We start from the raw sequence: 21,776 nt of genomic DNA, 5'->3' as shown, positions 1-21,776 counted from the left end.
GCATTGTGTGTACACCGCTCAGCCAGACTATATACCATTGTTTACTGACACTCTGTGTACACCGCTCAGCCAGACTATATACCATTGTTTACTGCCACTCTGATTCTGCTGGGAACAGTAGTACACCGCTCGCTCAGCCAGACTATATACCATTGTTTACTGACACTATATAGCAGACTATATAGCATTGTGTGTACACCGCTCAGCCAGACTATATACCATTGTTTACTGACACTCTGTGTACACCGCTCAGCCAGACTATATACCATTGTTTACTGCCACTCTGATTCTGCTGGGAACAGTAGTACACCGCTCGCTCAGCCAGACTATATACCATTGTTTACTGACACTCTGTGTACACCGCTCAGCCAGACTATATACCATTGTTTACTGCCACTCTGATTCTGCTGGGAACAGTAGTACACCGCTCGCTCAGCCAGACTATATAGCATTGTGTTTACTGCCACTCTGTGTACACCGCTCAGCCACACTATATAGCATTGCGTACTCTGCCAGTCAGTGTGTATATTGCTGGGATCAGTAATACTCCACTCACCGTCAACCACTATATGAGCTCAACATGAGTTCCCCAGAGACCTCCGCTGTGAGCAGCACTCCCAACAACAGCAACAGCCAACGCCCCACGCAAGCTATAACATCCACCCCAGCAGCCAGTGGTCAGCAGCAGCCCTCCCCGGAGGAGAACGTTGTGTCCATCAGTCCGTCGCCAGAGCGATTAATGAGGGCTGCCATTGAGGAGATGATGGGGCCTGATGTGGAGGAGGAGGTCTGGCTCAGGCCAGCATCCCAAGTTAATGTTGAGGACGATGAGGGGTCTGTGTCTGGGGATGTTGGGGTGGCAGAGGTGGTGGGTGGGTCAGACTCAGGAGAAGAGTTGTATGATGAGGATGATGATCGGGACCATCTGTATGTGCCTCAGAGTCCGACCCCGGAAAACATGTTGTATCGTGTGTTTAGGTACTAAAATCTGCGTTCCCTCCCAGTAGTGTTGGGCGAACAGTGTTTGCCACTGTTCGGGTTCTGCAGAACATCACCCTGTTCGGGGTGACTATATAGCAGACTATATAGCATTGTGTTTAATGCCACTCTGTGTACACGGCTCAGCCACACTATATAGCATTGTGTTTACTTCCACTCTGTGTCTGCTGGGAACAGTAGTACACCGCTCACCCGCCACTGTATAGCATTGTGCTCTGTGTCACTGCTGACAATAGTGGTACACCGCTCACCCACCACTGTATAGCATTTCTGTACTGCCACTGTACTGCTGCCAGTCAGCGTGTACTTTAAGGATAAGTGAAATGAGGAAGAAATCCGGTGAAAGAGGGAGGGGCAAGGGAAGAGGTGTTTCCCCTGACGGTTCACGTACAGGCCACAGGGGAGCACCCAAGAAAACCCACTCAATACTGCCCATGTTGTCCAGGACAACAACCCTCACAGATCCAAAAGAACAGGACCAGATAATTACTTGGATGACCTCTCAAGCGTCCAGCAGTGGGTTAAGCAGCACCAGCACATCACGCACGAGGTCCGAGTCCTCAGCCAGTTAAAGTCTGGGCTTTCTTTGAAGACTGCACTGAGGATGTTACCATGGCGATTTGCAAGGTGTGCAAGACCCGCCTGAGCAGGGGGAAAAGTATTAACAACCTCTCCACCACCAGCATGAGCCGCCACATTCTATCCAAACATCCCACTCTGTGGGCAAACGCGGCAGGACAGGGTACCACCAGCAACACTGCCTCCCTTGGGTTCACCAGACTCACCACCAGACCCGCCTCAGCAGCAGCAGTAGCCCAGCCATTGCGTGGTTCACAACATTCACAAACATCAGACGATGCTGACACTGTCACTTTCCGGACTAGTGCTCTTGAGGTCTCCCAGTGTTCATCAAACACAACAACCAACAGCCCTTCGGTGTGCAGCGCTACGGTTGAGTTGTCTGTCTCTGAGATGTTTGAGCACAAGAGGAAATTGCCAGCAAATGACCCCCGGGCCGTGGCAGTAACAGCCAGCCAGCATAGCCAAGCTTCTGGCCTGCGAAATGCTGCCATATCGAGTGGTGGAGACAAACAGCTTCAAGGGCATGATGTCAGTGGCCATCCCACGTTACGTGGTTCCCAGCCGCTACCACTTTGCGCGCTCTGCAGTGCCTGAGTTGCATGAGCACGTGGTCAGCTAAATAACCCGAAGCTTGAAGAATGCCGTTGCCTGCAAGGTTCACCTCACCACTGACACCTGGACGAGTGCGTTCGGCCAGGGTCGATACATCTCCCTTACCGCGCACTGGGTGAACCTTGTGGAGCCTGGCAGCGATTCCTCACCTGCTACGGCGCGGGTGTTGCCCACGCCGCAAACAGCTGGATAACAACAGCAGCACCTACCTCTCTGACTCCTTCTCCTCCAACGCATCTCAAAGCTGTACCTCATCCGGAAATGCTAACCCAGCACCAGCAGCAGTAGGATCGTGGAAGCAGTGCAGCACAGCTGTTGGCATGCGTCAGCAAGCGTTGCTGAAGCTGATCTGCCTTGGGGATAAGCAGCACACAGGGGAGGAAATTTGGAGGGGAATAAAGGAACAGACGGATTTGTGGCTGGCACCGCTGGACCTGAAACCGGGCATGAAGCTAGACACCTGGCACGAACTGGCAATGTACACAATAGAGGTGCTGGCTTGCCCGGCAGCCAGCGTTATGTCGGAACGCTGTTTCAGTGCTGCCGGAGGCATCATCACAGATCGGCGTATCCGCCTCTCCACAGAAAATGCAGACCGTCTGACTCAAATTAAAATGAATCAATCCTGGATTGGAAACGACTACGCAACACTCCTGGACCCCAACCAAGTAACATGACCGATGAACATCTGGGATGGTTTAGCGTTTCCGGTCCCTGTTTATTGAACCTCTCATCTGTATTACATTTATGACTGCATGGCGGCAAAAAGCATTGCTGCTATATCCGCACGCTTTTTGTCCTCATGCAAGGCCTGGGTTGTTGTGTCTCACAAAGCGTGGCCTTCTCCTCCTGCGCCTCCTCCTGTTCCATCACGTGTGCTGCTGCTGCTGCTGCTGGGTTACCGTTGCCGGTCCCTGTTTATGGAACCTCTTATCTTTATTACATTTATGACTACATGGCGGTACAAAGCATGCTATCCGCACGCTTTTTGTCCTCATGCAAGGCCTGGGTTGTTGTGTCTCACAAAGCGTGGCCTTCTCCTCCTGCGCCTCCTCCTGTTCCATCACGTGTGCTGCTGCTGCTGCTGCTGCTGCTGGGTTACCGTTGCCGGTCCCTGTTTATGGAACCTCTTATCTTTATTACATTTATGACTACATGGCGGTACAAAGCATGCTATCCGCACGCTTTTTGTCCTCATGCAAGGCCTGGGTTGTTGTGTCTCACAAAGCGTGGCCTTCTCCTCCTGCGCCTCCTCCTGTTCCATCACGTGTGCTGCTGCTGCTGCTGCTGCTGCTGGGTTACCGTTGCCGGTCCCTGTTTATGGAACCTCTTATCTTTATTACATTTATGACTACATGGCGGTACAAAGCATGCTATCCGCACGCTTTTTGTCCTCATGCAAGGCCTGGGTTGTTGTGTCTCACAAAGCGTGGCCTTCTCCTCCTGCGCCTCCTCCTGTTCCATCACGTGTGCTGCTGCTGCTGCTGCTGCTGCTGGGTTACCGTTGCCGGTCCCTGTTTATGGAACCTCTTATCTTTATTACATTTATGACTACATGGCGGTACAAAGCATGCTATCCGCACGCTTTTTGTCCTCATGCAAGGCCTGGGTTGTTGTGTCTCACAAAGCGTGGCCTTCTCCTCCTGCGCCTCCTCCTGTTCCATCACGTGTGCTGCTGCTGCTGCTGCTGCTGCTGGGTTACCGTTGCCGGTCCCTGTTTATGGAACCTCTTATCTTTATTACATTTATGACTACATGGCGGTACAAAGCATGCTATCCGCACGCTTTTTGTCCTCATGCAAGGCCTGGGTTGTTGTGTCTCACAAAGCGTGGCCTTCTCCTCCTGCGCCTCCTCCTGTTCCATCACGTGTGCTGCTGCTGCTGCTGCTGCTGCTGGGTTACCGTTGCCGGTCCCTGTTTATGGAACCTCTTATCTTTATTACATTTATGACTACATGGCGGTACAAAGCATGCTATCCGCACGCTTTTTGTCCTCATGCAAGGCCTGGGTTGTTGTGTCTCACAAAGCGTGGCCTTCTCCTCCTGCGCCTCCTCCTGTTCCATCACGTGTGCTGCTGCTGGGTTAGCGTTGCCGCGTGGTCCCTGTTTATTGAACCACTTATCTTTATTACATTTATGACTGCATGGTGGTACAAAGCATGCTATCCGCACGCTTCTTGTCCTCATGCAAGGCCTGGGTTGTTGTGTCTCAAAGCGTGGCCTTCTCCTCCTGCGCCACCCTCCTCCTGTTCCATCACGTGTGCTGCTGCTGGGTTAGCATTACCGGTCCCTTTTCCTGGAACCTCTTATATGTATTACATTTATGACTGCATGCCGACAAAAAGCATGTTACCTGTGCAAAGAAAACAGACATTTCCCGCATTTAAAAGACAGTTTTCCCTTTGAAACTTTAAAATCGATTTTCTCAAAAACTATAAGCTCTTTTTGCTAAATTTTTTTTTCCTCTTGTACCCACTCCCAAGGTGCACATACCCTGTAAATTTGGGGTATGTAGCATGTAAGGAGGCTTTACAAACCACAAAAGTTCGGGTCCCCATTGACTTCCATTATGTTCGGAGTTCGGGTCGAACACCCGAACATCGCGGCCATGTTCGGCCTGTTCGGCCCGAACCCGAACATCTAGATGTTCGCCCAACACTATCAGAGAGGAACAGAGGTGAGGGAGGGGAAACTGGGAGGGAAAGAGGCTTCAGCCAGTCAGGCTGCATTAGTTAAGTCTGAGGGGAAAAAGGAGGAAAGTAAGGAAGAAAAAACAAAAACGCAGCATGCCCTGCAACTTCCTTTGTGCGGCAGATGTACCAAATAAGAGCCAGGGAAACCGGGGAATGATGTTTTATGGATAAGAAGTAAGAGTGATTTTTTAACTTTTGGATGGCCTGGTTAGCATCCTCATTACTTGTTTACCAGATAAAAATAAAGAATTGATTTTTTTATATTATGCTCGACAGTTATACTTTAAAGACCATCTATCTACATGTAGTGAGCTGCTGCTGAGCTAGTCCTCTCCCTGCACCCTCTCTGCACTACAGCATTTCTAAAATACATGAATTCCTGTTTATGTATCACATCTGCATCCATCTGTGAGCTCCGAGCGAAGGGTGCTCAGCTAAAGATTCCAAACGGGATAATTTAAAAAGTTGAGAATTTTTCAAATTTTGTTACATTAAAATTTACAAATTATATGATAATCTGTGCTGTCTTAAAAAGCGGACCTGAAATCAGAACTTCCTCTCTACTGTAAATGAAAAGCAACAGCCATAGGGTTAACATCCTGTGTTAAAAATTAGCTGCTCTGCCGAGGCAGCCAGCTGAGAGATCAGATTACACTTGTGATTAGTCATGGATGAGCTGGCATTAGACAGGCTAAACTCTCTAAATACATAAAGGGTGTATCTCTCTATGTTTTCCTTCTGTCCTGTGCAGGAGTTCAGGTCTACTTTAAGAGAAATCACAGTATATCTTGCAGCTTGTAATGACAATAATGAAGCAATGGAACCTTACCCTGGAGCAGACTCTCCTGTTCCTCCTTGTCCATACAACCACCACCTTATCTGGTTGCCTGGAAAAATAAGAGATGGATCATTAATACAACTGAAATCTACACACTATTTACAGCTACTGGCAACACAGGTATCTTACTAAATGAGCAGAAAGGAAAAACGTGAAGTTACATTTTACGAGAACAAGATTTTACATATTTGAATACGTTCAGTTTTCTCAGTATTCACACAACCCCTTTATAAGGGTCTTTGAAAAAAAAATATTCCACATGTTCCAGACCTATTCAAAGTAGACGAGTACCAGCAATCTTGAAAATAAAGGTCAGATGTATAGAAATGTTTTTCTTAGATTTTTGTCAACATTTCGGTTTCTCCTCTGATGATTGAGAGGGAGGGGGGGGGGGGGGGGGGCGGCTCCAGCGGCATTATCATTGCTGTGGCAACTGATGTACACTCTCTCTCGGAGAGAAGTACAGAGACGATCCGTACAGCTGCCGCCCTCAGCACTAATAGAAGCAATAGCTGGGCAGTGCGGACACATAGAAGAACCGATCCTGCGCCCATTAACCCTCTGGGCGATACAATTATATCGCCCAGGAGGTGGTGCAGCACGATTTTTTAAATTTTTTTATTTTTTAAATCATGTAGCGAGCCCAGGGCTCGCAACATGATAGCCGCAGCGCAGCGGCATCCCCCCACCCACTCCGATCGCCTTCGGCGATCAGAGTAAGCAGGAAATCCCATTCAGAATGGGATTTCCTGCTGGGCTTCCCCGGTCGCCATGGCGACGGGGCGGGATGACGTCACCGACGTCATGGACGTCGTGACGTCAGAGGGAATTCCGATCCACCCCTTAGCGCTGCCTGGCACTGATTGGCCAGGCTGCGCAAGGGGTCGGGGAGGGGGGGGGGCTGCGCGGCACGGCGGGTAGCGGCAGATCAGCGGCGAGCGGAAGTTACACGCAGCTAGCAAAGTGCTAGCTGCGTGTAACAAAAAAAAATTATGCAAATCGGCCCACCAGGGCCCGAGAACTCCTCCTGCGCGACATACCCCGAGCTCAGCTCGGGATTATCGCTCAGGAGGTTAATGACATCACTGACCAGCGCCCAGAGGCTGCAGCCTTGCCAGCCTATGTGTCAGCACGGCTCTGATTGGAGCAATGACACGGGATGTTTTGGTGAGCTTCTTGGAGTTGAACCTTGTTAGTTGTCTTATCCTGTGTTTACACAAACATATGTAGCGCAAGTCGAAAAAGGTTGATTGGCCAGTGTAAAGTGTGAATGCCAAAGGCTGCCTACACACATGCATGGTACGTGGCCGGCAATGGTTAAAAAATAATTCATTAACCTGATTCTGGGCTAGCAGTGGGGCTATCCTAGCGTTAGAATCCTAGGTTACCAGTGTTCCCTAGGGAATTTGGAGCCCACCAGTGTGTGTCTCTGCCGCCTGATCAATACCAGCTCATGTGGTCTGAACCACTAGGGAATGCTTTCCAATAAATAGGACAGGACAACAAATCCCCCCCCCCCCCCCACCTTCCCCCTTGACCAAAATTATGGAAAGGGACTTATACCCACCTCCATGCCCAGGAGATGCGGGTAACGGCTCCTACACATGTGGCAACCTCTGAGTCAGTCTGGAGTCATGTCTCATTATAGGCTATGAGTCAGCAGGGAGGCGTGGCTTCAGCTGACAGAGCAACCCCCCCCGCCCCCTCCCCCACATGTCCATGTGACTAAAGGGGGAGTGTTTTAGGCTGATTGGATGTGAGCAGCCAGCTGTTAGTTGCCAAAGATGTGTAAATTGGTCTGGTTAAGTTTGCAAAAACTGCTACAGCCCTTCTTTAATGACTTTTTTTTTTCAGGGGACACCCTCATTCAAAGCCCTTTAACTTGGCAACGGAGCATTACACTGACAGGGGACCTGGTGTAATGGAAAGCCAGGACTTTCAGCTTTCCAAAAAGAGTTAAATCTCGGTAGTGAAGCAAACAAAACTTAAACAAGAAACTGCCAAACTGGTATAATACGTAAATACCGATAGTTGTAGATTAGCCCTTCATTTCTTTATTATAACATTGTACCAAATGCAGTGTCACATCTCTTCCCCATCACAGCTCTGCAGGAAACACATCAATGATAATATAACAAGTAATAAACATAATTTATGGACGTGTCAGCAGGAAGCAGAATTTACACATCTATAAAAAGCAATGCACTTTGTATTATGCTTTAATCCATCAAACACAGAGTCTATGTGTAAAATGATATTAATTTGAAGAAAGTATGGCTTCTTTAATCTATCTATCTTGCCATGCATTGAATATGCGATTAAGCTATGCCCATGTCTCGCTGTACATATAATTGACTGCTGAGTGTATGTAAATACACACGGCAAACCTGGATACAGCACTTCCCTATATAGTGTACATGTATGTATTCCAAGGCAAGCCAAGGCATGTCAGATTTCTTAGAGGTATTGACACAGGTGACTAATGTTGTAGAATACAGTCAGTGTTATTTATCTGGCCTAAATAAGTGCTTATACAGAGATCTGGCATGAAATGTAGGTCTTCTCCATGCAAAGGTAATCCCTTATACACCACATGCAGGCTTAGGTCCACAATGACCTTGAGGTTACAGCTAGGTTAGGCTACCCACAAATGGGTCTGCGGCTTGGGACACACTTGAGAAAGGTCTGCTTTACTTGGTTGCAGTGCTGGGGCACCAGGATCCAAGACAGGTCATTTGAGCACCGTGCGCCGCCTGGGAATTTGGGCGTGATCCGTGTAAAAAAGGCAACAGGATCCGGCAAACATTATCCACACCACCAAAAGAGTGAGGATAGGTAAAGTTATGCAAGCGGTGGGGGTAGCTGGCCCTGCTTGAAGCCCAGCTGCTGAAGACTCTGGGGGAGGCTCCAATTCCCTCAAGCAAGATCACACACACAGCATTACTGTATATTAGCAAGAGATTTTCAAATCACAAGCACTTATAAAAGCCCTCATAGTGTGAACCAGCCCTATCAGCTTACAATCACGCACTTCTGAAGCTCTTGAGAGGCACATAATATAGCGAGGAGGGTGTTGAGTATGACACCTATGGTCTAAGTGATACCACATAAGCTTTCTGGCTGGTGGTGCAAAGCATCAGGAAGTCTATCTATCTAGCTGTTAGAACCTGTTCACACTAATGCATGACAATCTTCAAATACATCCATTCCATTCAAGTATTGCTTTACAGATACTGCCCTCCTGCACAGATTTGAGCAACCCCCCTCCCCAGCAGAGCCAAATCATCCACAAGGCAAGCCTGTTGTATGCCTGGGGCAAGGAGATAATTCAGGAACCAGGTTACTCCTCTTATCTCTTTTCCCTATCCTTCACCTTACAGATAAGGTCAGGTGGCTATCATGTGGAGCATTAGATGGTACAGCAATATTCTATTTTATTCCATATCCGCCCACCTCCTCCCTACATGCTGTAACCCAATACTGCCACCTTGCTGAGAAAAAGCACAACAAAACAACAACAATCCATTAGAGTATAGTTATACAGGTTACTGCTATGCACGTTTCACAACCTGGCAAACATTATTCAAATGAAAAGTCTGGGAAGTAGAGGGGCATTTTCAAAAAAATTTGTATAAACACGGCAGACTCCATAAATAACCGATATCTCAAAATATTGTCAAAACAATGTTTTTTTATCGTTTCTACATCTTTATCTATGCTGGATTTGTAAATATTTTAAAACAACAGTATTAAAAAAAATTGCGGGGTGAAGCCGTAATCTCAAAATATCATCAACAATGAAATTGAAATATATAAATATTTACAGTGGTAAGGACGATAGGTTAATTGGTAAATATTACCAGGTGATTGGTCAACATTACTGCTATTTTACTACAATTAAACCTAACCCTGCTCTCACACAAAACCCTCTCCCCTTGGATGCCCAACCCTAAAACCCCCCTTCCTGACATCTAACCCGAAGGCCTCGTTCACATCATTAGCGCAGATGGCTGTGCGATTGGAACGCAACGCGTCCGATCGCACGCCATCTGCGCTCCTATGCGCTGCGCTGCAGATCCCATTCATTACAATGAATGGGATCTGCGCTGCGATTCCCAAAAATGCGTGCAGCACGCGATAGCGCAATCGCGCTGCCACGCAGCGCATATGATGGGAACGGTAGAAGGGCTGTCTATGCCCTTCTACCGTTCTTGCGTGTCGCACACTATACGCGCTGCCAAAATGCGGACGGCAGCGCGTATAGTCTGAACGAGGCCTAAAACCCAGCTTCCTGGCGCCTAACTCTAAGACCCCCCTTCCTGATGCCTAATTCTAAAACCTCCCTTTCTAACACCTAACCCTAAATCCCCCCCCTTCCTGGCGCCTAACCTGAAAACCCTCCTTTCTGACGCCTAACCCTAAAACCCCCTTTCCTGATGCCTAAACTTAAAATCCCCTTCCTCTGCCGCAAATAAGGTTAATACCAAAACCATTTTTTTTTTACATTTCTTATAAAATACATTTAAAATGATAATTTACAAAATGATAATGCTCAAAACAAATTTAAAAAGCATAATTATCAAACCGATAATTCTGAAAACAGAAAATTTCGGTTGGGCGGTACAGACTGCTATTTACTGGGCACCCAAATGTTTGCTTCTGGCATCCATTAGCCGATATTTCGCATTAGTGCCTATGGAGCATCCAAATAGTCCATTAGTCGCAGGCGGACAAATTTTCTGCTTCCAACTCCATATTCCTCATACTTTATTATTTCATTCAAATGAAGCTTCTATGGTAGATTGAATGACAGCTATATGCTTGTGATGCAATACTAAAAAATAAATGTGACAATAAGAAATGTGAACATAAGAGAAACAGGTCGATCTGCGGTTGCCAAAGGCACAAAAGCCCAGATAAGTTGTGACTCACAAACAGGCAAGCTGCTGCAAGTTCTCATGATGTGCAGTTTACACGATAACTATTCTGTCTCCTCTAAAGCCATTCCACAGCACTTTGGTACACAATATCTATCCCGCAAAAAAGCTCCGTAGTAAACTTGGTCTTCCCAGCAACAGTCGGTTTCATTCTTGTGTGATTTTCCAGAGAAGGCTGGCCCGCTTTCCTCATACCTCACAGATGACTTTACCAGATTAGAATTAGCTTTTTCTAAAATTAACAGCCTCAGCCAAAGCTGCACACACTTTCTGTAAACCAGTTCAGGAAAAATTTGTGCTGTTATGATTATATATATATACCCCAAATCTCCGTAAGATGACTCATTGTCAGCTCAGGAAAAGCTGCTTGATTGTTCCCGTGCATATTTGTGATGTCTGCCAGTGCACAGATTGGTCAAACCTTTCCAAAAAATATTATTTTTTTTTTCCTTTGCACTGGAAACAGGCTAGCATGCTATGTTCACATACCAGCATTCTTGAATCAAACTTTAGGCCTAAACAGGCCCTTATGTGGCCAGATGAAACGTCTAATAATGTTCCCTTGCCAAAAATCTCTACCAGTCACAGGAAATCCAAGACAAAAAATACATTCTGGCATGAAGGAGATAACCGTCTACATTTCTTCTTCTAACTATAGCTTACTAAGTTCAGGGCTGAATCAGTTTTTTCTGTGAATTTGAAATCAACACACCGATCAGATTTTTACGATCAAATTGTACAGAAAACCATGTCTTATGTGGAGAAAATCGAAGGCAAATGATTCTATGGTCGATTAGAATACAGAATTGTGTTGATCGGAAGGAATGTTGGATTTTATGATTGTATCTGAAGGGAGACAGTACCCTAATCAACCCATTTATGGGAAAATTTGATAAATACCTTTCAATTGTCCCCCAAATCTGAACGAATGATCACATATGAGGAAAATACTGTGCCATGAAAGTAAACCAAGCGCCACTTTTATTCTGCAGTTAGTTTTGGTTTCTAATAGCTATAGGAGCTGCCGTGTTCCCCCTCCCTTTCTAGCTGCCCATTATTTATGCAGTGGAAGGTGTGTCTCTAAACTCTCTGAAGCACAGTGTCCAATATCTCCACCCCACTTCCTAATGAAAGCTTTTGTGTGTTCTCTACTAATTTGTGCAATAAAATAATTACACCAGTCTTTATCTGCCTGAAATTTCTGCAGTGGGGCAGACCTCGGAAGTAGGAGGAAGTAGCATAATAAAGGCCTCTGCTAAACTTTTAAATGTAAAAAAGAAAAGGTAAAACTGCCTTTTTTTTATAATAAGGCACATTGTTAGTATGCATGTTTAACATGCTATTGAGATGCCCTGGGTGCTAAAAATGGTGCTTGGTTCAATTTAATGGGCAACTTTAGGGCCTATTTGGGGATTGTTGGTTTCTTATATGTATGTGTAATATACCTTTAAAATACCAATAAAAAGAAACTTTAAAAAAAACAAAAAAACTTTAGGGCCCATTTCCACTGAAAATCACAAGTCACAAACACACTGCAATTGCAATTTTTGTCTTTTACACCAATTGGATTTGGATCAATATTTACATTTTCTGTGATTGTCCCAGTGCGACTGCATTTTTACAATGGTTTGTAGGACAAAAAAACCAAAAACAAATGCAGAAAAGATACAGTGTGCACTGCGTTTGCATTTGGGGAAAAAAATCAAATTGTATTAGTGGAAAAGAGGCACTGCTGCTATTATCATTATAATCATGGTGCTCTTGCGTTCGAAGAATTATCGGCAAGTGCATGCGTTCTAAAAAGGAATACTGGAGCGCATGCAGTGGAAAAAGGCTGTAAGTCTGCCTCGTCCTCCCTCACAAAGCTCCATCACCATTTCTGTGACATTGGTAATAGAACCAATGGGCACCAGTCATGTTGTACTTGGCCAATAGGAGCAGCTTAGAAGGCAGGAAGCAGTGGGCACAATTTACAACTCAGGCCTGAGGAGCCTCGCCCCATAAGGGCCCATTTCCACTCTCTGCATTGTCGTCTTGCAGTGCGATCGCCACTTCGCACACAACCGCATGTACTTCTGGTCACGCCACCAATGCGGTGGGGCTCAATACAATCTCTATGGGACCCGCATGCGGACTGTGGGAAACTGCAGCATGCTATCCATAAGTTTAGCAGCATCGCAACTTATCACGACTGGAAATACGCGTCAATGGAAACGGTCTCATTGACTAGCTATGACTGCAGTTTCAGTGCAGTGCGGCGATTGCACCGCATTGCGTGTAGTGGAAACGGCCCAAAGATATACTGAGGGGTTTATTTATAAAGTAGCAAAGTACACCCCTACCTACATCGCTGTGCATCAAAATCACAGATTAAAACTTTGATTTTTAAAATGCTAAAGTCTTTGAGTAACAGTTTGTTTGTTTTTTGAGGACATAGTTAAAACCACACCTTCTCTGCTTTTTGGTGGCCTGTTCTCTCCCAGTGGGTTTGTCTGAATATTTTGAAGGCCTTTAGTTCAATTTTAACATGCTAAATGTACTTACAGATATTAGTTTGTTTTTATATAATTTATTATTTTTCTAATCTTACAACTTGGTCCAAATTCTCCAGAAGCTACACTCTAGGGCACAGCTCCCTAACCCTATCCTCAAGGCCCACCAACAGTGCGGGACCGTTCACACTAAGGGCGTTTTTTGCCCTTTTTTTCAAGCACAGGCGATTTTCGAAATCGGCCTAAAACTGCTTTTGCAATGATTCCCTATGAGAGAGTTCACAGCTGAGCGGTTCGTTTGCGATCCGCTCAACAAAGCGCTGCCTGTACCATTTTTGAGGTGATTTTGCCTCAAGGTAAGGTATAGCGATTGCGTTCGTGTTTTTAAGAATAAATACATTTTTCCGGGTCAAAGAGTTCACTTCCTGACTTGTGCCAGGGAGTTAATTACAAAAACGCTCTGGAAAAGCGCTTAGAAAAGTGCTTTTACCAGAAACGCAGCACGCAGTGAAACGCCGGGGGGGGGGGGGGGAGCACACAAAATCATAAAATGCTTGCTTTTGCGTTTTTATTTTAGGTGTGAATGAGGCCTACAAGTTTTGCAGAAAACCACAAACATGCACAGGTGGGCCTCAGGTGGGTTAATTAACTACCTCTGTGGATTTCCACAAAACATGCACTGTTGGTGGGCCTTGAGGACAGGGTTGGGGAACACTGCTTCTAGGCCTAGGGTACTTATCTATTGCCAACCTAGGAACTAATGCATGGTTCACTTCATACGGTAACAGCAGTTTTAATGCAAACAAAAGGAATCCTCTGTAATTGACCTATTTGAACTCTTGATCCAGTGTGTACTGTAAAATCATTTCATATAGTTTACAATGGGATTATGACATAATACGCTACACAACCCAGTACTTGGTCTATAGATAGTTGGTGAAACATGAGCAGCGCATATGATAAACACTGTTCTACTTACAGAAATATTTAGCCATATCTGATTTAAGATAATAGCAAAAGTCCAAAGTCTCTTACATCTGATTCAGGCCTTCACATAAACCTGATTCTCCTGCAGAAAAGGTAGCAGCACTGTCACTGGTATGACATACTGATGCCTCCAGGCCCAGGTTGGAGAAGTCTGGACAGCTTTAGAGATTCTGCAAAACTGGTATTTTTTTAATATTCTGCCATTAGGTGTCAAACGTGTGTAGCCCTCACCTGGGTCACATCAGAGTTTAGTGAGGATGCAAAAAGGTACTGGCGTTTGCGCTATTTCTGTTGTATGCAACTTACACAGCAAAAACACACCCAGGACAGCCTTTAGTTAGAATAAAGCTCGGTTCACGGTGGTGCATTGCTGTGCGGCATATTGGCCACTTTTCAACACCGTTTGCCGCAATGCACCACATATAGTGATGTTCACAGTGCGGTGGGTGTGTTGCGGTATAATGGCGTGTGGCATTCTAACGCACTGCATGCAAGGCCAAGGTCTGCTGTCCAGACAATACAATGCACTGTGAAGATTTTCAGAATGCCAAAATTTTTCACATTTTACATAATAAAAAAGTGGTGAAAATTGGCCATCTGGGGACAAAATGGCATCTACACCCTAGTTCCATGATTGTCAAAGCTGTCAGTGGAGCAGCCTTCCCATTTATTGCTTGCTTTAAACAAAGAGCAGGATTTCCTCTCAGAGGAGGAGGTTTTCCCACATGACCCATTCAACTGCAGCAGCTTCTATTCCTGTTCACCACAATTTAAATAACCCAACCTCCACCAGTGTGAGTACGCCCTGCAAACTCGGCATTAGCAGCCTGTCAGTTGTAAAGGCTGCAAAACAGGTAGAACTTAAAGGACAAACGAGGTGAAAATAAACTAATGAAATGAACAATTGTATCTATCCTCCTTCTCCTAAAAATGACTTAAGATATTCCACAGTTTTATTTTATATTTAAATCTAGTTTTTAAGTTTTTACAGTTTTTTCTCAATGACACATGCATTGAAGTATGCCAGAGCTAAAATCTATGAACTATTGACCCTTTTTATCTCTTTCCTGCTCTCAGAAACCGTTTTATAGTTGTAATTTCTTATCAGTGAGGGTCACACTGTAGTCTGACCCAGTCCTGACTGACAGGAACTGTCACTTACATACAATACCTGATGTTTAACTCTTAAGGCAGAGAAAGAAAAAAAGGAACACAGACTAGTTATTTGTGTGCTAGGCACTGTACATACCCATGTCTATCTCATCATGTCACCTTGGGTTTCCATTAACCTCCTTGCCTGTCTAATTAATCCGGCAAGGAGGCAGCGCAGAACTTTTTTATTTTTTATTTTTTTTAAATCATGTAGCGAGCCCAGGGCTCGCTACATGATAGCCGCTGAGCAGCGGCATCCCCCCACCCAGTAAGCAGGAAATCCCGTTCAGAACGGGATTTCCTGCAGGGCTTCCCTGGTCGCCATGGCGACGGGGCGGGATGACGTCACCGATCCCATGGACGTCGGGATGTCACAGGGAATCCCGATCCGCCCCTCAGCGCTGCCTGGCACTGATTGGCCAGGCTGCGCAGGGGTCTGGGGCGGGGGGGGGGGGCTCGGTGCGGCGGGTAGCGGCGGATCGGCGGCGATCCCGTACTACACGCAGCTAGCAAACTGCTAGCTGCGTGTAGGAAAAAAAAATTATGTAAATCGGCCCAGCGGGGCCTGAGAAATCCTCCTGCACAGGTTACCCCGAGCTGAGCTCGGGATAACCGGCAAGGGGGTTAAAAAATCACTACAGAATCAAGAATCAACAATGGAAGATCTGAGGTGAGGCAATCTAGTTTTAGATAGAGTTAGAATGAGATTCATGAGGTAAGTCAATTAAATTGTCTGGGGTACACAATAGCATGAACAATATTTATTTAGATCATTTTAAGTTTTGTTTTTTTAAACATGATTTTATTGAAGCAGGTATGAAGAAAGAGTACAATACAGTAAAAGCATTATTTTAAGTTTTAAAGTGGACCTGAACTCTTCCATAGGAGTGAAGAAATACATAGAGAAATGCACCCTGTATGTATTTAGGAGTTTAGCCTGTTTAATTCCCCATTATTTGTGTCTAATCACAAACTGTAATTTGATCTCTCCCCTGTGGCACATGACTGCCACTCAGATAAGGCAGATAAGCTTATTTGAAAGCACAGGAGGTTAACAATATATCTGCTTCCATGAATCAGGAAGTAGAAACTGTGCATATTTATTTTAGGATTTGGATCAGCTGTAACAAATACATGTTTTTTGTTTAAAGGTTACTATGCGGTTGTGTATCTTTAGAGCAGAGAGGACATTCTGAGTTTAGGTGCGCTTTAAGTGAATAGTGAAGAAACAGATTAGAACCTTTTGGGGATTTTATTGGTGTTGGTGTCCCAATCTAGTTCTGACACCACATTTGAACAGATACTTTGACTATTTGGGTTGCTAGCCGTTTTAAAACAGCTGTGCTTTGCATTACAGCATGTACCCGAGCATGATGCTATTTGTTTTATTCTTTTTGGTTCATGTAATCCTAAAGCTCAGCATGACAGCAAAGCAACTGACATTGCCTATAAGGGAATTAGGATGGGCCCTGGTAGCAGATAAGTGAGCTGACACTTATGGATGAGGCTCAACTGAGTAAAGTAGCTACAAGGCTGGTGGACAGTTCTACTATGAATAACAATGTTGAGGTGATACTAGAAGCAAGGCTGTGGAAATATTATTATTTAGCATTTATATAGTGCTGACATCTTCTGCAGCGTTCCCGGCGACAATAGCACCCTCTATAATGCTAGTGCGGCCGGGAACGCGGCTAATGAGCCGCGTTTCCAGCCTGTCGGCCGATGACGACCGAACCGGAAGTGGCCGCCGGCGAGTCCAGGCGCATCGGAGGGACACGGCGAGGGCACCGTTCAGCTGCAGGGGGCTGAGGAGAGCCCCGGGTGAGTAAAAGTCATTTTTTTTAGCTGACTTAAGTATTCCTTTAAAGAGGAGCTCCAGTGAAAATAATGTAGTAAAAAAAAGTGCTTAATTTTTTACCATAATTATGTATAAATGATTTAGTCAGTGTTTGCTCATTGTAAAATCTTTCCTCTCCCTAATTTACATTCTGACATTTATTACATGGTGACATTTTTACTGTGGGCAGGTTATGTAGCTGCTCCTAGCTGTTTTGGCTGTTAGAGACAGCTGTAAACAGCTAATTCCTGTCTGTGAACATTGTTACATTGTGGCAGTTTGCCCAGAGTACCAAGGTACTCAGAGCTTCTTGTGGGAGGGGTTTTAGCACAAAATCAGTCATACAGCGCCCCCTGACGGTCTGTTTGTGAAAAGCATTATATTTTTCATGTAAAAGGGGGTATCAGCTATTGATTGGGATAAAGTTCAATTCTAGGTTGGAGTTTCTCTTTAAGGAGAAAAATAAGTAACCTTTGTGATTCTACCTCTATGTAAGTTGCGATGCGATAAGATCACACCACTGAGCCGAAAAGTCAAACCGTGCGGTACCATTTATGTACATTCAGTAGAGTAAAAGCATGGCTCACTGCCACTGTTGCAGACAGCATGCAGTGCCTTATTGTGTCGAAACCCACCGCACTGCACTTACTGTGGCAGCCAAAGAAGAATATTGTTGCATCATGTTGCGATATTGTCTATTGTGTCAAAAAGCTAAACTCCAGGTCTGTATGAGGATTTGACTGTCTAATGACCCAAAGCCACAAATGCTTCAACTATTTATGACAATCTCATTTATTGTTTGTACCCATTTAGAGGTTGGCTTCCAGTGTCTCGGGATTCCAGCTCTGACTGACATTTAATGCTAATAGGGAGAAATTATTGCTTATGTTTAAAACCTTCCAAAAAGAACTAGAAAGTACTACCAAGTCATGGGATATTTTTAGAGCTGTATGAAAATAACAGTTTTCCTTTAACTATCAGTTTTGTTGTTGACATGATAAAGCAAATTGACAATAGGGATTGTTTACTGTCAGCTGGTTCAGTGACGGCTGGCATGTGTGAGTAAATGGATGGGGCTGAGGGCGGACGTGGAACCCAATCCAGTAACATCTGAACAGAAAACAAGCACCCCTCACAGGTTACATGCAATGATTTGTAACCATGCAGCAGTCACACAGGTGATCGTTGTCTATAGCTAACCCCATTCAGTTGCATATACAGCAACCAAGTGATGCTTGATCCCTGGTTGCTAGGTAGCTGAACTATATAACAAAAAAGCAGTGCAACTATTCATGTGGAATAGACTTTAAAGGGACTCCGAGCACCTCTCATGGGTATGTCTTCAAACAAAGTCGTGCTATGACCCCTCTGGAGGAACCTCTTGCAATGGCCATGCGTGTCTTTTCCTCTTCCTGCTTAACCTCCTTGGCGGTAATCCCGAGCTGAGCTCGGGGTATGCCGCCGGAGGTCGCCGCTCAGGCCCTGCTGGGCCGATTTTGATTCTGTAAAAAGCAGCACACGCAGCCGGCACTTTGCCAGCCGCGTGTGCTGCCCGATCGCCGCCGCTCCGCGGCGATCCGCCGCGTGCAGCGGCGAAAGAGGGTCCCCCCAGCCGCCCGAGCCCAGCGCAGCCGGAACAAACAGTTCCGGCCGGCGCTAGGGGCTGGATCGGGCGGCTCTGACGTCAGGACGTTGACTGACGTCCATGACGTCACTCCGCTCGTCGCCATGGCGACGAGGAAAGCGAAACAAGATAGGCCGCTCATTGCGGCCTATCTTGTTACTTTCGATTGCCGGAGGCGATCGAAAGTACGCTTCCGGAGCGCCCTCTAGTGGGCTTTCATGCAGCCAACTTTCAGTTGGCTGCATGAAATACTTTTTTTTTAATTTAAAAAAAACCCTCCCGCAGCCTCCCTGGCGATTTTAATAGAACGCCAGGGAGGTTAATTCAGTGATGCACTTCTCTAACAGAGAAGATGGGGCTGACCCAGAAGTTAGCCAAGATGGCAGCCGTGATTTTTCAATTGAAATCGAATGAAAACTATTTGTTGTAGGACGGCGATTCAGGCATCAAATGAAAGAGGAGAGCACAAGCTACAGAAAGGTATGCATATTTAAGTACTTTGCAGTACTGGTCGGAGTCTTGAAGGCATGCCCATGAGAGGTGCTCGGAGTCCTTTTAAAGCTGGCCACTAACGATACAATCTTTTTTCATTCAATCTTACCATTTCTATGTAATATAAGGTAACTGCCTAAATTATCCGTTCAATATATTCACTCAGTTTATACTACATAGATTTGGTAAAATTGGATGAAAAATATTGTATCGTTAGTGGACACCTTAAGGTGGTGATGCGCCTTGCAGTCTTGACTGTACAATCTTACCACATCCATGTAGCATAAGGGCCAACAGATTGGGAAGACATGGAAGAGATTGTTTTGGTAACCTCTCATGTCATAAGGTTGTACAATCAAGCTTAATTTACCACTTAGGACCCGGCCACACGTGTGTGTTGCAGATTTCAGCAATGCAACACATACGGCGACCTGCAAGGACATTAGCGTGTGGATAGACACATTCTGATGTCTTCCATCAAGCCCTGCGATGTGGTGCATTTAAATAACGTATTAAAGGATTCATTTTTTGTAAAAACGAAAGTCAAAGGATGCATTGCAAGCAACGCACCAGAATGCAATGTACTGTGTTTTTCCCTCAATGTTATTCTCTCTCAAAGCAAGGTTTGTTTTCAAGGGATTGTGTTAAGACACATCTAAAAAAAATGCATTAAAAAATGCATAAACGCATGTTTTATGTGTCCTGTGTCTGTGATTTTCAGCATTTTTATGCTTTTTTTTAAAAAAAAAACAACAACAACAAAAAACCCCCACAAGAGTGTGGACAGGTCCTAAAGGCCCATACTCACTGGAATACGTATTGGAGAACCATCAGCAACGCGACCCCGACGGACGAGCATTCGCCAATCTTCCTATCCGCTGGAACATGCAACATTACACAACGGGTAAGTTTAAACAATTGCAGCACTTTGCACAGGAGTTGTTGGGGATATTTGAGGAAAGATACAAGGTAATTAAAAAACTAAAATCTAATTGCCCAGGGCTTCCTCCAGCCCCTGGCAGCCATCCTGTGCCCTCGCCGCAGCTCCGCTCCCTGCCAGTGGCCTGGGGTTCCCTGCGGTGCAGATACAGACGGGCATCTACTGCGCCTGTGCAAGAGCCACTCACGGTCGCGCTGACATCATCTGGAGTGTTCTGCGACCTAGCGAGGTCGGCATCTGCACCGGAGGGGACCCTGGGCCAAGGGTTGGGAGCGGAGCTGTGGCGAGGGCACAGGGCAGCTGCCAGGGGCCGGAGGTAGCCCCGGGTAAGTAGATGTTTGTTTTTTAATTACCTTGGACCTTCCTTTAAAGATCACTCATCGCAGGAAAAAAAATTGCTTGAAAAATCATGATGTGGGTACGTAGTTTAAGAGTTCAGCAGTCCTCACCCCCAAAATGTTTTTTCCCTGAAAAACCGCAAACACTCATGATAAAATGCTCTGCGCGCTTCTATTCTGAACAAACAAGTGGTGTTTCAGTTTCAAGTATGATTTTAAATGTGCCAGAGCGAACCGTTAGAAAAGAACAGAGAATAGCAACAAATCATAGGAAAACAGCCCGAGAACCAGAGAGTAGGAAAATAACGAACAAAGCACTGTGGAAAGCATGTCTAAAGTTTACTGTACAAGTGATTTATAAGGCCATAAATATTTGGGGCAGATGAGAAGCAGCCACCATATCGGAGTGCCCACTATATATTAGGCAGTGCTGAATAGGCACATGCAGCTCTATACGAGGCATGCTAGCCTCACTCTGTTTCCATAGGAAGATTCCACATGTGTAAACATCTGCAGAAAAGTCCATATAAAGACTAGAGGACAGGCAGTGAGGAAGGAAGGGCAGTGATGAGAGATGGAATGAAGAAAACAGAAAGGCACTGGCATATTCCACACACTTCCAGGTGACATTATAAATCAGAAGGAGTAACGGTGACCTGTAATCAGAGGTGTCTGATGTGAAGTTTATAGTGATATAAAGTGCTGCTAAAGGAACCGCCAACGCCTATAAAATCTCCTGTATACATTTTTAATTTTAATGTGTCACACAGTATGAGACAACACAAGTGTATCCACTGCTCAAATAACTTTTCTTGGTTCTGTTTGAGATAAAAGCAGAAGCAACGATTCTTACTGACAGGAAATTGAATGGGATGCACATGATCAGACATTAAAAACTAAAGTACGCTTCTTGCAGAATAAAATGAGCCATAAATTACTTTTCTCCTATGTTGTTGTCACTTACAGTAAGTAGTAGAACCAGCAGGTTTTGGACTAGCCCATCTCTTCATAGGGGGGTTTTCAGGTTCTCTTTATTTTCAAAAGCACTTAGTGAATGACAGTTGCTCTGTTCAACTGCCAAAAAGGTGTACGGTGAGCAGGGAGGTTTACCAGCATCTATGGCGAGGAGAACGCCAGCGCATACCACTAAGGCTGCATCTGAAATGACCACCAGCTCAGTGTGAAGCACCTAAATAGATTTTCTGCACACTTTGCATTCAATTCAGATGCAAATCATATGCAAATCTGCTACT

At 45.3% G+C, this 21,776-nt stretch overlaps 1 protein-coding gene across 5 annotated transcripts in view; it reads right to left on the bottom strand.

Annotated features, from left to right (window-relative positions):
* Nucleotides 1–21,776, bottom strand: part of EHBP1L1 (EH domain binding protein 1 like 1) — a 181,563-nt gene that overhangs the window by 91,051 nt on the left and 68,736 nt on the right. For all 5 annotated transcript variants that reach the window (XM_068260656.1, XM_068260660.1, XM_068260658.1 and 2 more), the window contains exon 2: nucleotides 5,716–5,773. In XM_068260656.1, coding sequence (XP_068116757.1) covers nucleotides 5,716–5,773 — 58 coding nt within the window. The remainder of the gene's footprint in view (nucleotides 1–5,715; nucleotides 5,774–21,776) is intronic.

Source organism: Hyperolius riggenbachi, chromosome 11 (genome assembly GCF_040937935.1).
Source record: "Hyperolius riggenbachi isolate aHypRig1 chromosome 11, aHypRig1.pri, whole genome shotgun sequence".
Taxonomy (NCBI): domain Eukaryota; kingdom Metazoa; phylum Chordata; class Amphibia; order Anura; family Hyperoliidae; genus Hyperolius; species Hyperolius riggenbachi.
The sequence above is the reverse complement of the archived record's forward strand: the minus strand, read 5'-3'. Positions and strand labels throughout refer to the sequence as shown.